We start from the raw sequence: 19,546 nt of genomic DNA on the forward strand, positions 1-19,546 counted from the left end.
TATGCATCAATAATCACACATCTCTCACCATCCACTTTCAGTTTTACTCTATTCAATCTAGAATTTACGTCTGTAAACTCTATCACACACTCCCACAACTGCTTCAGGAGTAGTGCTACTTCTTCCTTAGCTCTTGTCCTCTCACCAACCCCTGATTTTACTTACAAGACGCTTCCAAACCTTTCTTCCCCTTTACTCTTAAGCTTCGTTTCACTTAAGAGTTAAGGTAATTACGATATTAGATGGTACGCTTGGCAAATGTCACCAGTTGGCTACATGTCAAATTTGATTACTCCCATACATACCCTTTCTTTTACACAACTTATTTGCCACAGATGGTCATATATAATATTTGTACAGTAAAACACTTCTAGGACGTATGTAATTATCTATCTATAGGGTACGGGAAGGAAGTTCAAAACTCGTGGGGCCCACTCTATTTTCAATCTACCGTTATATAACCCTGTTACACTTTTGTATAATGACAGCATTCACAATTTCATTGAAGCTTATTCTAATCATCCTCTAGTCTGATACTATAAATGTGTGTGTGTGTGTGTGTGTGTGTGTGTGTGATCATTCTTACAATCATTTACACCATATGCATCATCAAACAGGAATATATTCCCATGAATTACCTTTAGGGGGTCTAACAATTGGATCTTGAGGATCAATTGTTGCTCCTTGTGTTTTCCAGTATTTTCACACCATGCTCCTCATTCTTGTACAAGGATGAATACTCCTTTCGCTTTTTGCTATCAGTGTAGGAAAAGCTACACAAGTAGTGAATCAAACGAGCGTTTACAGAAAAAAAACGCTCCCTTTTTATGAGAGGTGTAAGAGTCGACAAACAATGTACGGTATGGAAACAAATACGGTTGAGATTATATTTGTTGGAATCTTCACTGAACCAAGTTAGCAACGCTTAATTCTGATCACTGAGTACATGACAGTGATTGGATAAACATAAATAACTGCGTGATCATTTTCTACAGTCATACATTTTCTACTTGGAAGTAATCTATATTTCATTACCCTCAGCATACTTTTATAAAATGGTTCTGTGGACAGAATCTATGGACGGTGATCATTTAATGAATAAACTGGTATAGTTAGTCATTCTACTTGTATCTTTAACATTCATGTGAGTATACATATAACTTTCACATACAAGAAAAAATATGATTTCATCCCAAGTACCTTATCCACAAGAGCCAACGAGGAAGACTTCTGGGGCGTCGTGAGGTACTGCCAGTCAAAGCGCGACTTCTGCAAAAGAGGCGCTGCCAAGGGTATGTTGGAGAGCCAGGGCTCCTCACCCCCAGCCTCCACCAGCAGGACACGGTAGTGCTCGACTTCGCTCAGTCTAGCCGCCATCACGCACCCCGCCGTCCCTCCGCCCACGATGATGAAGTCGTACACAGGTTCGGGCTTGTATATGATGCCCGCTGAGGTGCCGTAGAACGCCTGCCACGCCCATGCTGCCACTCCCACCACAACACCAACCAAACCTATCATAACACGATAATGTACAAGTTATCTGCTCCTGGACGAAAGTTAATGATATCAAATATATAGTCCAGTGTTGTACTAGATCAGTTAATCATAGCTTCACTCATAGCTTTATGGACTTTTCTGTATAAAGGAACAGAGAGTAAATATGACTAAGAATTAAACAGTAATAAATCTTCTTAGCAAGGCTGGTGAAATACATAGCAGATCTGTAACTGATCTTGTTAAGAGGATTAGTGAACCACTGGGAGGTGACAAACTGGAGGGGTGCAAGGGTTGAGGGGGATTACGAGGGGAAGTTATGGCTCCGTATGGTGTGCAGGGAGACTTCTGAATCTTCTCACAAGCTTGCATACAGCAACAGAAGCTTGTGTGAGGGTGTATGGTTTTATGAGGGATGGACTGAAGTATAAGTGGGAGTGCGTCAGTTATGTAATGTTACCATGGTTTGAGGCAAGGGTTGGGGGTTAGGGGCCTCGGAGGTACTTCAGTTCCTTTATACAGTTGACACAGCGCTGATGGTATACTTGAGTGAAAAATATTGCAGAAGCTGGTGTCTGAGTTTAGGAGTGTCTTTGAAAGGATAAAGTTGAGAGTAATTGAGAACAAAAGTAAGGTTATGCGGTTTAGTACAGGAAAGAGACTGCTCGGTATGAGTGCGAGTTTAAATGGATAGAACTTGGAAGTGCGATGGAAGTGGACATGACAACGGATGGGACTATGATAGCTGAAGTGAACGATAGGGTGCGTGAAGGGGAGGAAAATGTGCTTCGCGTGTTCAGGAGTGTGTAGAAGGAAAGGTTCCCTATTTGTGAGATTTAAGACGGCTGATGGTCCCGCCGGTGCTGTATGGATGCGAGTCGTAGCACATTAGATGCTGCACACACCAGTGCATTCATCCTCATCAACCGGGTGGAATGTGTCCGCTTTAACTAGGGTAAATGGGATTACGCAAGGTGTGTGAGGCACGTATAGGTCTGCCGGGTGTTGTTCAGCCAGCCGCCAGACGGTGGTTAGCATCGGATCCTCCTGAACACCAGTCATGGTGTACACAACCTACCATACCTTACCAGGATCCTGCCTCTTGTATTACTGCAGCTTCCAGCACACAATATCTACTATTCCTACAACGAAATTATCAATTTACCTAAAATAAATCGTACATCACTCATCCATCCTTAATAAAAAAAAACTAACCCTTAAAATAAATCCTCTACCAGTCCCAAACAAAACCTGTGCGACCCCTTAAATCACTCCTAAAACTAAACCACTAGCACTCCTAAATCTCCAACCTTCTGAAAAATTATTCTTGCGTCAGCAAAGTCTACAGCTGTGGAAAAAGTCCCCATCACTGATAAATCCCGCCACTCCTTAGAGTGAGAGAGTCTCTGCGTACGGGTGAAGAAAGCTTTTAATACAGCAGTCCCCCGACGGTAAGACAAGGTTCAATCCCTCCACGTCCCTCTACTCTGCCATCAGCCTTTAGCAGATATCCTCACTGCGGTAATGGCTCCTGTCGTGGTTGATGTTTATACGCTCTGGTAGATGTCCCTTTTTCTGAAGGGGTAGTTCTGGGTCGTCTGATTTTTCCCCCATGCGGCATGGTGAACTTCGGAGAGATTCATTATAGTCACTTGACAAAAATCGTCTCGATTAATCCTCAATCCCTTTACGATTATCGTACAATGAATTTACGCTACTACTCATCCTCTCTCAAACAGCGGTGCAGTAAATCGATCACAGTCAATTCATTCTCTTTTTGAGATTATCGTGCAGTAAAACAACAAGTCCATTCCTCGCTCTTTCGGATCGTGAAGACAAAACCTTGTGACTTTAAGACACAAGCAGAACAGTACAACATTCGTTAGATAAGATGATGTTACGGGCTGCACATGACCCTCCCATAATGCCCCTGTGCTACCTGCGTCTGATGCGTCGCTGCTCTGATGCTGCAGTGTTCCAGTTATTCACAAGAAGGGAAAATGGTAAACTAATTTCATACGTACAATATATATATATATATATATATATATATATATATATATATATATATATATATATATATATATATATATATATATATACATAAGTTAAACAGCCATTATGTATCCCGTCTATGGAAACTGGTGTTGATGGGGACGGGAGGAATATATATTTAACTTGGGTATACATTATTCAATGCAATGCTCTTACATGTAAGAAACATGTATATTATATGATGAATATACAAGCAGCATCAGATATGTTTCTGACAAAGAACCTATGAGACGTATTAACAAAATATTCAACATGATAAGTGATAGGAGAAATGAAACACCACGTGTACACCCAACAAACACACAGACAGAAACTGATATGTAAACTTACAGACAACACAAGTACTGGCACAAACTGACTCATACATACTAACCAATACACAGAGACCGCTACTAACAAACAAACAGACCACCATACACAAACAGAGACCAGTAAGTCAAGACACAGGTCAATTCATACACACAAAGAATAGTAGGTTGCTAACCCTGATATATTGCTCCTGGAAGCTCATGTCACTACAGTAATTAACGGTGATGAGGCACTCTTGTATACGACCAGACCCCTAGCATTAGGCAGTCTGGTTTACGACCTGAACCCAAATAATAAGGCACGTGACACCGCCAGCCGCTCACTGCAGCAGGAACTAACCAGACATTATACATTGGCGGGATAAAACGAGCCTCCAATGTGGTGATGAGTGGGATTGTGTGACGCGTTAACGAGTCCCTGACTTAGCCTCAATCACCAGTGTCACCTGCAGAGGACGGCCCTGGGCATTAGTTTAGGCTAGGGCACGGGCGTAGGGAGGGTGCGGGCGTGGGGAGGATGCGGGCGTAGGGAGGATATGGGCGTGGAGTGGATGCGGTCGTGGGGAGAGTGTCATAAGCAGGTGGACGCCCCACTGAGACGTCAGACACAGCCAAGGTTACGCTTGACTAACCTCTTAGCGTGGGTGGGGGATGGTTGGGTGAAGACACCTGGTGGTGGTGAGTGAAAGGATTACTGAAGTGACGGCGAGCGGAGAGGAGTTGCAGGCCTGATGACCTTCCTCATAAACAACAACAACAACAAACAGTGGAGAGGGTCCTGCGTTAGTACTTACTACTGTTGGTGGTGAGTGGACAGGGTATTGTTCGTAAGGGATGTGGTGGTGGAAGGTAGAAGAAGCGTACAGACACTTGGAATCCAATTTCGTTACTTCCAATTACCACTGTGGCTTTTGCTTCGCTAGATCTAATTGTGGTCTCTCCTATGTGACTCACCTCTGGTCTTCCTCTCAGGAATTTCGAAGAAACTTTTGTCGTAGCCTCCGACAACTCCAAAAACTTTACAGTGTGTGGCATGTCTTTGCTTTCAAAACTTCCTTCTTTTTTTGTTTTCCTTCTCCCTGTTTCCTAATTACCACCTCCTGAGTGGCGTCCTCTTCCCTTGATCATGCCTTCCCACCCTGGCTACCTTCAGAGGGGCGTCCTCTCCCCTGATTACGTCACGAGGGACGTCTTCCTATCCTGGCTACCTTCTGAGAGGCGTCCTCTTTCCATGGCCTAGACGAGTGGCAACCTCCCCCCGCCCTCACCCCTCCAACCTGGCTAGCCATGTCCCGTGGGGCTTTCTCTCTTCCCCGTGGCCACAGTCTGAGGGCCGTTCCTCTAAACCTGGCCATGTCATGAGGGCCACCTACCCATCCTGGCCGTCTGGTCATGTACCTTCATAACCAAGTAATTAACAATCCTTCCCTTATCATTACTCAGGAGGACGGGTAGCGGGTAATGAAAGTGGACAAGAGAACAGGTGAGTTAGAGAGGAGAATGAGGCACCGAGGGAATAGGTGTAGGAGGGAATAAAGCATGCAGAACGCGAGGGAAAACAAAACAAGAAAGTGTAGCAGAAATAGGATATAGAAGAAGAGCAGAAAAAAGAGGAAGAGCAAAATTCTTAGAAGGAAATGAAGAAAAGGGAAAAGATACGTTAGGCTCTCACTAGCTTTACATAAAGACTCAGTTGCCGCCACTGTCGTCCCCTTCAGGGGAAAAAATAATTCAATTTTAGTCAGGCTCCTGAACGTGTCAGGACGTACATGTGACATGCACATCCTCAAACACCTTGAACTCTGTACTACAGTTGACATTTGTCTGTAAATCACAAGTACGCTGGTGTCGTGTATGATGCTATTTGGACTACAACATATAGTAAGAATAGGTCCCGTGGCCAAGTGGTTAACATACCCACCTTCCACACTTGTGGCGGGTGTGTGTCTTAATGTCCTTTGCATCTCCCAGCATGACCTGCGTGTGTCCCACACCACTCTACTCCTCCCTCCCACCCCTGCTACACTGCCTCCATCTCGCTCTTTCTCTTCTATCATCTTCCGTCAACCCTGATCCATTCCTTTCCTATCTTCCCTCTTCCATCATCTTTCTTCAGCCGTCTCTCCTTCATCCTGCCATATCTTAGTCCCCTTTCAACTCTGCCAGTCTTCCACCCTCTCTCCCGTTCCCTTTTTTCCGTTCCTTCATCATCCTCCGTCCACATCTCTTTCCCTCCGCCGGCTAGCCTATCCCCCCAGTCCACTGCTACGTCCTCTCTTCTCCCCCTCCCTCCCTACCCAACAAGTCGCTGTACTTGTCCTCAGGCAGGCAGGTGGGCCCCCGGGGCCCCATTCCCCACCAGTGTCTGTCAATGAGGACGAGAGACATGGCTTCTGTAGAGTGGTTGTCTTGGAGACCCTATGGAGGTGGAGGAAGAGGCTAGGGAAAGGGGGGTCTTCTCCATGCTGGTCTGGGGACGAGTCTTTCATAATATATATATATATATATATATATATATATATATATATATATATATATATATATATATATTCCTTTTTCTTTATACATATTCGCCATTTCCCGCGGTGGCGAAGAACTTCTGGCTCCTGATTGGAGCACAGCCTTAAAATTACAGATGCCCCATAAGAGGGGTTCTGTGGGTGAATGATCAAATTACATGACATCATTTCTGTTTAGGATGCCAATGTAGCTGAGCTAAAACATGCAACATAATGATTCATTATATTACACGTTTGTGTATGATATGACTTCCTTCAGTGCCCCTTGCTCTCTCTATTCCACAATCTCTTGGGCGTGCGACCCTTGTGCACGACGATACGACCTTTGTCCACGGCGGTACTACAGTTGTGCACGACGGCACGACCCTTGTACTCGAAGGTATGACGCTTTTGTACGGCGGTACGACCCTTGGTATGATGGCGCTAAGGATGAAGTTCAAGGTCGAGCTATCATCTATCATGCCGTCTTGTACCACGGATAAGCCGTCGTCGTCAGGGGCTCCACAAGGGCGACAACCGTTGGAAAGAATGAGACACCGTGACCGTCAGGTGCTGGGTCGGTTTATACTTTTTGTCCGCAGGGCGTCTCACCGTCTGACTCACGGCTTAATGCTTAACTAAGCGATCCCTTTTCGCGATTCCTCCCAAGATATCATTCATGCCTAACTGTGACATTAAACTGATGATGAATAAGTTTTTTCTTCTTCTTGTTTGCAACGTAAGTGAATTTCACGAGGAGTGGCTCGGTTAATACATCGTCCACAACTGACAGTAATGACACAAGGACCCCAGACAGCGATAAGAACGAGGTAGAAGCATTTGGGTGGAGGAACCAGTTGAACTGAGTAGTACCAAAAGTTTATCTTTTTTTTCGTCGTCTTGGACACGAATCAAGATGAAATGAAAGTGAGCGGCTTGTAGCTTAGGGGTTATATGACACAGGCTTTCAAAAATGTCGTTCAGTGTTGGTCTGTCAATTTAATGCCAGATATGTGAGGGAAATCTTGTTACAATAAACAAGAAGAAATTTGATAAAAGTATGGCCTTTAGTGGCGTCTAGGAATGCTTTTGTTGTATGCCGATGATACTATTCATGTGTAGAAAGGTTATACAACCACAAAATATTTGAGATACTTTTGACCGGCATTGACAAAGAGGAAATTGAAGCAAAATGCCGATATAAGTGTTTTAGCTGGTCTAAGGTTTCCTCCGCAGTTCTCGGCATCTTCCTGAAAAACTCGGGTACGAATATTTTGGAAGGAGGAAGCACAGAGGTGAAGTTCAACATTTCTAAATAAACATATAACCTTGCAGGGTTTTCTCTTTGAAACATTATTGTCTTTCTGCTCTTATCACAATAATCTACGACTTTCTGACATCTTCCACGATCACGAAAAGCCTCGAAAACGACCCCAGTGGTCTGTGTCTGTTAGAACTCCTTAGCATTCTGTTCTCTTCCGAGAAGTATCCCCGTGCCAATGCGTGTCACATTTTCTATACAGACACCTGTGAGGGCTTAAGTGATAGGATAGTTATAGAGTACTTAAGACGAGATTTTGCTGTTATTCAGGGCCAACACGTAGCGCCCACCGCATACGCTAACAGCCTCTGGGGGTCCCAGACGGGAGCTAACCAGACCCACTGTTTACGATCCTCGTTCCCCCCAAAAAATTCCCGGTACAGTGTTCAGCGGCTGACTGATGTTATGGTTGGGTGGCCCGGGCTACGAGTACCACATGTACCACCGGGTGTGTGTGGAGGAGGTGCAGCCTGCTGAGCCACCCAACACGTTCGTACCATCCCCTGAAGATGGTACAGCCCTTATGCACGATGGTGCGACCCTCGGCTATGATGGCTTGGAACCTGTTCTGAATTCTAAGGGCCAGTTTAAACGTCCCTGTGTCCTACCCAAGACTCGTACCGTCACGCTTAAAGGGTCGTGTCGTCGTGCTTAAAGAGTCGTATCGTCGTGCTTTAAAGGGTCATACCGTCGAACTTAAAATGGGTCGTACCGTCGTGCACACTGTGCCAACAATTTCAACTGAGCACAACAGATGTCAATGAATGAAAGAAAATCAACATATCAAATCGTCACCAAGAACTGCAGAGTGCAGACAGGTACAGGGAGACCACATATTGGAACGCTTCATCATGCTCACGGTATGATTTGAGCCAGAGCCAGGCACTGGTCAGGAACAGCCAAGGATAGTTATTCATAAGACTGTTTGTACGACTGCAGTCCACCAATTTCGGTTTGTTGTTGTCTCTCTTCCTCAGTATCTGTTTCCGATACTTTCAATTGGACCAGGGAACCGTTTTTTGAGATGACCGTAATTGGAATCCGGATTCTTTAACGATCTGACCCCAGTTGATGTGACACATGGCCAGACAAACGACCTCCTCTCCACGGTAGCGTAGCCGCCGGATCGATATATTTTTTTCCAGCGACCAGGTAGTAGGTAACCGCCTTAAGTGGCCCCGCCGGGGGAAACCTTACATGTCCACACTCAGCACTTGCTTACCTCATTGTCACATCACTCCAGGTTTGTTGTGTGTGTGTGTGTGTGTGTGTGTGTGTAGGAAAGCACACATAAGTAAATTTACCATTTATCAAGCAGCTACTGCATTTGTGAGTCAGAGTGATTACGTACAGGTGCCTACGTGTTTTAAGGAGTGTGTGTGCGACTGTACATGCACACGGCCAGGACGATATGAGAAATGAACATTTACACGTTAACATTCCTGTTCTGTAATTGAATTATTCAATGCCATCCTTGTATCTCTTAAAATCCGTTAAAGCGTATCCTAGTATGGTGCGTTCTAACTTAGATACTGACGGCTCTATTTATATCATTAGAGAACAAAGTTTTAGTATAGACATATTGTTTTTCTATAATCGTTTCTTTTAATAAATCATTCCTGATTTACTGAACATGGACATCCTGATTATATCAGTAGCTCTAGTGCTTCACAGTATTCAAGGGTTTGCCACGAAGAATTTGCACGACCCATCCTCAATGATCATCTATTTTACTAACGCGGAAGACCCACAGCCATTCTCCATCGCGGCTAGAAACGACTCGATCGGCAGTAACAGTATCTTTATTAGTCCAGCTGGAGAGCACTAGACGCGTATTTCATGGTTTGTGGGCTCCAGTCTGAAAACGGAAATTAGAATGAAACATATATCACGGAACGGTGTCCAGCTGTGTCCGGCATGATGGTATATCCTTCCTCACCAACGCTTGGACGTTGCCAACGCTTCGACGTTGCCAACGCTTGGTCGTTATTATTTTCTTCATCTCTGACTTCCAACTTCATATGTCTGTCCCCATCGACTCCAGCCCGCAGCAAACATATAAAGCTGGTAAAAATTTTACATTTTTCCGCGACTCTTCCTGCATCTATTTAGATTGACACGACACTGGCTACATACCATCGGCGAATTAACGTATCGTTAATCTTTAGTACAATCACTTTGTTCCTCCTTTTTTACATTTATACAATCTGTAAGCCAAAGTAGGAGTAAGAGAAATGCATGCATGATGCGAGAATAAGTTAATTCGATAAGCAGTTTTACTGTCAGTGTGCCGCGTGCGTCACTCCATCAGATGTTAGCAGGAGATTAGATTATGATGTCATTAATTCACCAGAGTGCTGGTTAACGAGAGGGTCTGACGTCGCGCAACCTACCCTGAAGATACGTTCTTCACAGGAGACAGGCTGGAGGAAGGAAAGTTGTGTGTCTATGTCTGTTACAGGAAGAGTTTACCATCGTGTTACTCCGCCTCTTAGTCTTTTATATATGTACTATTTCTAACCGTGTATATACACACGTAGTAACCAGATACCAGTACCGTTTTATCAACCAGTCCCACTCACAATATAAAGCAGATCAGACAATAACAATCCCTTCAGATGAAACGGCGACAAATATTCTAGTCACCGTCTGTGAGAGATATAAACCTGAGCCATCGCACTGGGAGACACCAGCCAAGAGCATCTTATACTCTGGTGCACCGTCCTGGGCGATGATGACGCCATTGATTGCACGAAGCATCAGAGAGTCCCGACAAGCCTACGGGCGGCGAGGATTTTCGGGAATATCGCCCGCCTCTCCATCCAAACCCTTCATGGACGTGATGTGATGATGTTGCTTAATAAGACCAGCAACTCCTGTCAGTGGGTGGCGGGGGCTAGTTTCTTGAGGCAGTGCTCTGTGCCCGATGTTATGGATATGTCTACTTAAATGGTCTTTTATAAAAGGCCCCTGGAGTATATACGCCCCTACCTATGGCTGAACTCTGGCATTCTCTTCATGAAGAGATGGGCAACCATTAGCGATGTCGTACACCAACCACCGGTGACACGCAACACTAAGCCAAGCTACGACAGGCAACAGCTGGTGTTGAGGGACACACACCATCAGGCAGGAGGACGTGGCGCCCTGGCTGGTGCCGTTTAGGGACACACAACAGAGTAGAGAGACAGCAGTAGTCGTACGGACACCACTGCGAGAAACACTGCAAGAGAATCGGGTGTTTTGAAATATTGCAAAATCAGTAAGAACACTGTATGATGTTCACGTTCCCTTACCATATGGAACGTCCTTTCTCTTGGATGGTGCGTCCCTCAGCACCTTAGTCTACTTAAACAACTGGTAGAACCCTGCCATGCCATCCAGGTCCTCCTCAACGTGGAGGACTCGTGAGTCTTGACATTTATCCACGAGACTGTGTGGCAGGTGGTCCGTCCGTCTTACCGTGCCCTGAGGTGGGCAGGGTGGTAGGATCCCCCACAAACCCCAATTCCGCCCCTCGTACACCACATCACGTCACCTGGGGCCCTCACCCCACACCTCACTCGGGTCGGGAAGACGTATGCTAAACAGATGGACATTAAAGAAGTCAGGTTCCCTGAGCAGATGAAGTTACCAACTCGCACATGGAGTCGGCAAAACCCTCTCCAGATGTTGTTTGCCAAGTGGAGAACTCGGGAAATAAACACTAAACTCCACAACACTTACACCGGAAAGTGGATGAGGCGGTTACATATGACTGTCCACCTCAGTTATGCATACTAGCAACCAGAGTAAGGCTTTCGAATGAAATGGGGTGGGATAATGTCGCCTTCTCTGCCCATTCCTTCAAAGACCTAGTCATCAGTCTCTGAGAGAGAGAGAGAGAGAGAGAGAGAGAGAGAGAGAGAGAGAGAGAGAGAGAGAGAGAGAGAGAGAGAGAGAGGTATCTGACGTTGGTGTTATCCCAGTGAGAGCCCCGGCAGGAGAGTGACATGAGGCGAGGCAAATGATACTTGGCGGGTGAGACGCGCAGGTGATGTGACCGGGTAGTGGTGGGACTCGGGCCAGGCAGCACACATGACAGGTACCGAGGGAGGGAGGGATTAAACAGACACCTTACTCTGCAGGGGGAGTGGGTAGAACCTCATAAGTCAAAAAGAAGTTAACTGCTTCCTGTTTCTGAACTTCCGACAGTGAGTGGAAATCCCGTCATCACTTAACGTTGGGAGGAGGGAGGTGAGGAGTGGCCAGGCGAGGACGCTGTATGGTCCATAAAAAAGTGAGGGGGGTGAACAGCTCAGAGCCTCACCATCAAACTGGGTTCCTATTCTCCCTATGTAACAAAACTTACCGTAATAACTACCAATATAATCATCACCACACTCCACGACCTATAGTCCCGCTCGGTGGACGCTTTTGTTTACTGAGCGTTGCGAGAGTTCTATCCTAAAGCACACATGGAAAAGTGTATGTAGGTGTTACTGTAAGTGCTGCTTAAATTATATAAGTGGCTACACCGCGAATGAGATATCACCTTTAAGAAGGCTCTATCATCAATGGAGAGATAGGGGTATGGGTTTCTAATAGATTTCGCTCTAAAAAAATCTACCATTTTTCTGCTCCTGCGTGTAGTGTCATGTAGCCTAGAGGCTGCAGGAGCCCCATAAAAAAGGTCCCAGGGTTGCGTGTGTGTAATTAATTACCCATATGCACTGTAAGGGAAAGGAGTTTTACACTCCTAGTTTCTTGACATGGCCTAGAGTTACTCTGGTATTGCATATCATGAAGAACTGCTGACTGTCGACATCGTCAAGCTAATTTAGAAAAGTAAAGGCCGTATTCAGGTCATCCGTTTCTCTTTTCTCATCTACGGTAGATAAATCTGTTGCCCTCAACCTCTCCTGCTGTACCTCATCTCTTAACTCTGGTACTATCTTAACTGGTCTCCTCAGGACCCTTCCAATTAGATCGCGCTTCTTTAGGTGGCGGTGACCAGACTTGAGAGAGACAATTCAGTTTTGGTCTATATCTGATTAGCTTACTAAATATTTCCTTCACATTATTATACGCCATTCTAACGTTCGCCAGCACACAATTAGTTTCTTTCACAATTCTCCTGATATGAAACTCCGGTGACAGGCCAGGCACAATGTCAATTTCTAGGTCTCTTCCAAGCATAAAGTCCTGCAGCTTATTTGTCCGTTCAGTAACAATTACATCAGACGTCCGACCCTTGTGCCGCCAGTAGGTCTAGCTTCTTAATGGGGCACGGCGGAAAAAGTTTTGCGACAGTTCAGGCATACATAAGTCTATCTATCCATCTCTTAGATAAGTTCTAATATGGAATTTACCCTCTCATAAAAGTCTACGAGATATGCAGTTCATGGGATCCTTTCCCCGAATTCGTGGTTTCTCAGTTAAAAAGTTTCTCTTGCACAGTCATCCACACGCTTATGATTCTGTTTTCCAGTGTTTTGCAGACCAAACTTATAAGAAAAATTGACATGTAATTCACTGCCTTTTCTCTATCACCTTTAAGATACTGACACGACATTCGCACCTTTCCATACCACTTTAAATGCATCTTCCTTTAATGTCCTATTGAAAAATACTTCGAGTGACTTGCTAGTGCCGCCGTAAAGTGTTTCAGCACATATGGGGACACTTCATAAGGATCGCGAGCCTTATATGGATTATAATGGTTCGTTAGCCTGATTAAGTCGACGGGCCTCGCATGCAAGTGGTAGCTCTACGAGCAAGAGGTTAACTTCGACGAGAATCAATCATCGTCAGCCGACGGAAAAGCGCCATCGAGGATCTACTCAACTCAAGAGGTGAACTTAACCTTGTTCCTCCGTTGGGCGCGACCTAAAAGCCACAGGAGCTTTAAAAAAGAGGATATATATATATATATATATATATATATATATATATATATATATATATATATATATATATCAGTATCACTATACTACTACCACTAATAGTAATAATAATAAAATGAGCAAAATCCTGTCATTAGCCGTTCAATAGTGGAGCTGTAAACAGCCGGTGGGATACCATTAAGACCGAGTGTAGGGTCTTATAAGTCCCATCTTGACTACGCTGGGTTACATAAACGTATTAACAGTGCCTCTCTCACACTCCTGTATTAGACTTCGGTCTCACCAGTTTCTCCCTGACTTTCCTAGTGTTAAGGTCTTAACAGTTCCGCTTTGACCACGATAAGATAGAAAAAGACTTCATAAATTCTGTCTGACCACTCTGGGTCAAATAATACCACCACTAACTGTATCCTGGCCATAGCAAAGTTTTCACGGTAACCAGTTCCAATCTGACCAATCTGGGTTTAGCAAATCTTTCACCACATCTAAAATGACCATGCTTGGTTACATACCACTTTCACGAGTTTCAACCTGGCCATTGTAGCTTGCGTACAACTTCTCCAGTTTCATCCTGACTGTGCTAGGTTACGTAAACCGTTAAGCTTCTCCCTTTCTGTCTGAAGTAAACCGTTATGCTTCTCCCTTTTTGTCTGAACTAGGTTACATAAGTTTACACCAGTTCCATTCTGGCCGCACTGGGTTACATCAAGCGTTCAATATTCTACATATGGTAAATGTTTAAAAGTTCCATTCTGAACATCCTTTACGCACTAGGCTACATAAAGACTTCAACATTCTACATGTAAATGTTTTAAGAGTTCCATTCTGAGCATCCTATATAAGTAGATATTTCACCAGAGCCACCGAAACCTTGTTTTCACCTTTATCCTGCTTGTCTAGATAGGGGTTTCAGCAGCTCCATCTTAACTATACGAAGTATGTTGAATAAAGTTTTCACTAGTTTTGTCTTGATTATGCGTGGTTAGGTATATGTTTAAACGTTCCATTCTGACCTTCCTTAGCTCTGGATTTCACTCTAACCCTGTTAGGTTGGAGAAAAGGTTTCACCTGCTTCACGCTAACCATGATAGGATAAGTACTGGTGTCACCAGCTCCTTCCTGACCAGTCTAGGTTTGGTTAAGATTTCATCAAATGCACTCACCATGATAAACTAGGTAAGTGTTTCAACTCTAACCACTACCTCCCTGTTTTTCCAAACCTTAACCAGTTTTGTTTTAAAATCATAATAGTGCGAGAACTACGCATGTCATGATCCCTCTGGAATCTAAGGTGAGCACTTTTTAACACATTCAAGAATCATGCTGCGGAGACGGAGAGTGACATGCATATTTCTCACAACTCACGGTCATGTGGTTAACGTCCCTCTGTGAACAGTAAATATGCAGGCCTATGTGCGAGACCCAGTCCTGGCAGACAAGTGACTACTGACAGATATTCATCCTCTTTTAACGCTAGTCAATAAATTGAAACCTGATGTAAGCTAAGGGTGGTAACTAACAAGCCCTAGTTGCAATGATTTCGAGTTAGGACAGGAAGAGTTGTGCACTGAAGATTTACAGGATACAGCGTTTGAGGATGGACACCAAGACTGAAGTGCAGTATCATATATGCCCCTTTATCTTTAAGCATTTTGAGGGGGGGGGGGGATTACAGTTTTGTGAAATGCAGAACACACTTAATCAAAGCAAACATTTATGGATTTTATGAACAATGGACTGCTAAGAACTTATCTTGATTTACGAGGCCATTTTCGTAATTATCATAAAAGACAACAAAGGCATTCAATGATGTATACGTACATCATCAACCTTACCTAAACGGGTGAAATTCCAGCCACTTCCTTGATCCTCCTGTTGCTCCTGGTGTTGCACCATCTTCTCGATATTTCCCAGCAGTTATGTATGTGGTAATTCCTCACTAGATCACACTAGCACTTCCTGCTTTTCTCACCACTTCCTACCTGTGAATCGTAACTCTTTCAGCAGGGAAGAATAAAACAGGCAGCCAGTGGACGCACAGCTCTTAAGATGTATTGAGACCTCTTAGGATTGTTATTATCATTATTTGCGATTCAAGTTTTCTGGTTTTTTTTTTTTTACTCAATATTACAAATCGGGCCTTCAAGTACAATCACGAAAATCAATCCAAATCTGCGAAGGATATGAAACATACATTTTGCGATCAGCCGGGTAGCACTGCCATCTGTTGAGTGTATTTTCACTGAATCCCCGTAACTGGATCGTGCAAAGACCAGACGCTGGTGACCCTTAAATTCCCCTACCATGGCCCTTCCCCTTTACACACAGACGCGCGCGCACGCGTTAATGTATCATTCCATCCACTTACTAATCTAGTAGAAAATGAAATACATTATTTCCAAATATTCATACCACATTAATTACAATTACTGCGCTGGAGGGTGTGAGACGTGCATGGTATAGAGCGACTGGAACGATGTAGTGTGTACAAAGGGCAACGTCAGTTGGGTGAACCAAGGGATATGAAGTGGTCAGGGGATACCACGGGAAAGTCTTTGGGGTTTGGCTGTGGATTAGGGGCTTCTGGTTTCGGTGCATTATCTTTCCAAGCCAGCTGATATGATTTAGGTCTGAGGGTGATATTTCCACCAGAGGCAGAGGTCGAGGTAGGCGAGACCATACCAGTGCTGAGCCAAGCTGAACTCCTGACCACCAGCACAAGCTGATCAAATACATCCTCTATTCCCCGTCACCACTGATGTGACCATTATCATGAAGGAGGATTGGAAGAATCCTCACCGACTGCCATTACTGATATCCATGAGTTTCATCTGGACGATAGAGATGGGAGGAATTTACTGCATGTCTTAAGCATGGAACTGTGACCATAGTGTTACAAACAATGATGTCTTGAAATACCATCCCATTGTACCTAAAGATTTATTTCACATTCATTCTGCCGCTGGTCGAAAACTGAAGGCGTAGCGTCTCACCTCCGCGGGAGGTAGGCCGGGCTGGGCGGGGCTGTTGCCATCACCTGTTTTGCCGGGCTGTTTCCCGTGTCACCACTCACCAACCCTCCCGCAGCGATCCCCACGGCGTGACCACACTAAGTCTTCTCGCCTCTCGCGTAAGCTTCGGAACAATTAAATACACACATATAACTTCCGACTTCTCAAAGTAATCACTGCCCCTACAGACACCAGCACATGAGAGATTAAAATAAATGGTAAAGGCTCTATAAGGTTTGACAAGATTTCAGTGCACGTCTGTGCGTAGGTCAGACCCTGTCGGCCAGCCTCATGTGAAAGGCTTCCCTACCATCAAAGCCGTGCTTTTGCAATCAATAAGGATTTACCATGACATTTCAGCAGGCCGTATAACCAAACCCCTGGGTCCTATTCAACTAAAATTAATTTGGTTTTTATCCGTTAAGTAGATCAAATTGCACACTAAGACATTCGCACAAACCTGATGCTCACTTTTATTGGTTATAACAACATCGTAACATACAGTACCCCTGGAATTATAACATAGCTCTTATGCAACCCAAACTATGTTCCAATACTCAGTTTTCAGGAAAGTGGAGCACCAAACACACACACACACACACACACACACACATATATATATATATATATATATATATATATATATATATATATATATATATATATATATATTTTTTTTTTTTTTTTTTCTTTTTTTTAAACTATTCGCCATTTCCCGCGTTAGCGAGGTAGCATTAAGAACAGAGGACTGGGCCTTTGAGGGAATACCCTCACCTGGCCCAATTCTCTGTTCCTTCTTTTGGAAAATTAAAAAAAAAAAAAAAAAACGAGAGGGGAGGATTTCCAGCCCCCCGCTCCCTCCCCTTTTAGTCGCCCTCTACGACACGCAGGGAATACGTGGGAAGTATTCTTAATCCCCTATCCCCATATATATATATATATATATATATATATATATATATATATATATATATATATATATATATATATATATATGTATATATATATACATATATATATATATATATATATATATATATATATATATATATATATATATATATATATATATATATATATATATGTATATATATATACATATATATATATATATATATATATATATATATATATATATATATATATATATATATATATATATATATATATGTGTGTGTGTGTGTGTGTGTGTGTGTGTGTATTCGGTTACCTTTTCGCCTAAATCTTTCTCAGGACGCGAAAATTGTGATATACTGATCCGTCATTATATGGAGCACTGCACTCATACATGAGGTTGATATAATACTTACTAAACAGAGTCAAGTCCAAAGCAATCCGACTTATCACCTATCCGAGTCTGACCTCGAAACTTGACCTGCATGCCCTACGTCAATGTTCATTCATTTTCTTTCTCCTTCAGATATCAATCTGGTTTCTGCTTCCGAGGGCTGGCTGCCTGTTGGTCTTTACCATTATTGAAACCACGTAATATCCCGCAAACTACAACCTTAACATGATTACTCTGTCCGTTGTGATGTCTCTTTCCCTTCACGGCTAGCTAGGCATTGTAACTTCCCTGACAACAACGACCTCCCTCTTTCTAAATGGTAGACTTTGTTTCCGCTGGGTCCGAAATTCCTAAACTATTCTTCCCCTTCCCTTCTTACCCCCCTCTCTCTCTCTCTCTCTCTCTCTCTCTCTCTCTCTAAAACCCTTCACTTACGTCACTTAAGACCTGACCTTCGCGTCGACTTACGTCTTAAGTTTTCAACAGAGAAGAATGAAACGTTTAAAAAATCTCGTGTAAGGTGAGTATGTCACCATCACCATGCAACCCCACACCAACAAAATGAGGGCCACACTGGGTATAAGTGGATATATCTGTACTTTACGCGTCAGCCTTGCTCAAAGTAATATGGATATCTGTCTAAATGAGCTCAACACTCGATCGCTATTCTCTTCACCACCATTACGATACTCTTCCCTCTCAGCCAAAACCTCCACTATACTCTCCCCTCTTCCATCACCACTATCATACTCTTTCCACCACCACTACCCTCTCCCCACTATTAACATTACACTTTCCCACCACAACCATGAAACTCTCCCCATAACAACCACTACATATTCCCCAACATCACTGCACTTCCCTTAACCAGTACATTCTCCCCACCACCACACACCTCATCACTACCGCTCTCTTCCAACACCACTACACTCTCCCCACCACCACACACTTCCCACTACAGTTACACTCTTCCCAGCTCAGCATGGTCACCTGCTGGTCCGTCAGTGGACCTCAGCTCTACCGGCACACCGACCGACTCGTAACGTTCTCCGGCGGGGCGCGAGAGGCACTGGCTCCTCCACCTGCTGCCGGGTCAGCTGGGGCGCCGCTCCCCCTCCCGTGGGGGGACAGTGGGGTGAGGCTGGGGGAGGATGATGTAAAACATCAGAAGTATGGAAGAAGACAAGCGGGACGGCCAGGGCTGTCAGGTTGCTTGGTTGGCGACGTATGTCCACACTCTAACATCCGGGACACTTGCTCTGGGACGGACGGAAAGAAAAGTACACAAATGCCCAAGACGACCTGGATAGTCGTAAACACACACACGGACGGCAAATAAGACGAGGACCTACGGAGAGACACTATATTTGCCGCGTCCCTGTGTATATATATCAATTAATACAGCAACTGAACTTGGTAAGGACAACATTGGGAAACATGAAAAGATATTCCAAGTTCAGCTGCAGTAGCACAGTTGATTGGTTGCTTGTTTAGGGTATAAGCCTATCAACTGCTAGGGTCATTAACGCCGTCAACGTAAAGTTCCATCCATCAAACTTAACCAAGAGACACTATAAAGTTTGTTACAGATGACAGGACGGTCTGGTTTGTCATGGTACTTTCAGACTTCAGGTCAAAGAACTATGGAGGCGACACAGGCCTAAGTGTGCACGTTCATTGATGAAT

At 44.1% G+C, this 19,546-nt stretch overlaps 1 protein-coding gene across 4 annotated transcripts in view; it reads right to left on the reverse strand.

Annotated features, from left to right (window-relative positions):
• LOC139766571 (neither inactivation nor afterpotential protein G-like) overlaps positions 1-18,975 on the reverse strand; it is a 33,504-nt gene extending 14,529 nt beyond the window's left edge. The window contains exons 1-3 of one of the 4 annotated variants that reach the window (XM_071695394.1): positions 18,851-18,975; positions 15,397-15,733; positions 1,201-1,511 (exon numbers count right to left, since the gene is read on the reverse strand). In XM_071695394.1, coding sequence (XP_071551495.1) covers positions 1,201-1,511; positions 15,397-15,457 — 372 coding nt within the window. In that variant the 5' untranslated portion in view covers positions 15,458-15,733; positions 18,851-18,975. Of the gene's footprint in view, positions 1-1,200; positions 1,512-4,811; positions 5,031-15,396; positions 15,734-17,882; positions 18,207-18,850 lie in introns of those variants that run through there. The other 3 variants (XM_071695396.1, XM_071695395.1, XM_071695397.1) reach the window with 3 other exon arrangements.
• Between the last annotated feature and the right edge of the window lie 571 nt (positions 18,976-19,546).

Source organism: Panulirus ornatus, chromosome 58 (assembly GCF_036320965.1).
Source record: "Panulirus ornatus isolate Po-2019 chromosome 58, ASM3632096v1, whole genome shotgun sequence".
Taxonomy (NCBI): Eukaryota; Metazoa; Arthropoda; class Malacostraca; order Decapoda; family Palinuridae; genus Panulirus; species Panulirus ornatus.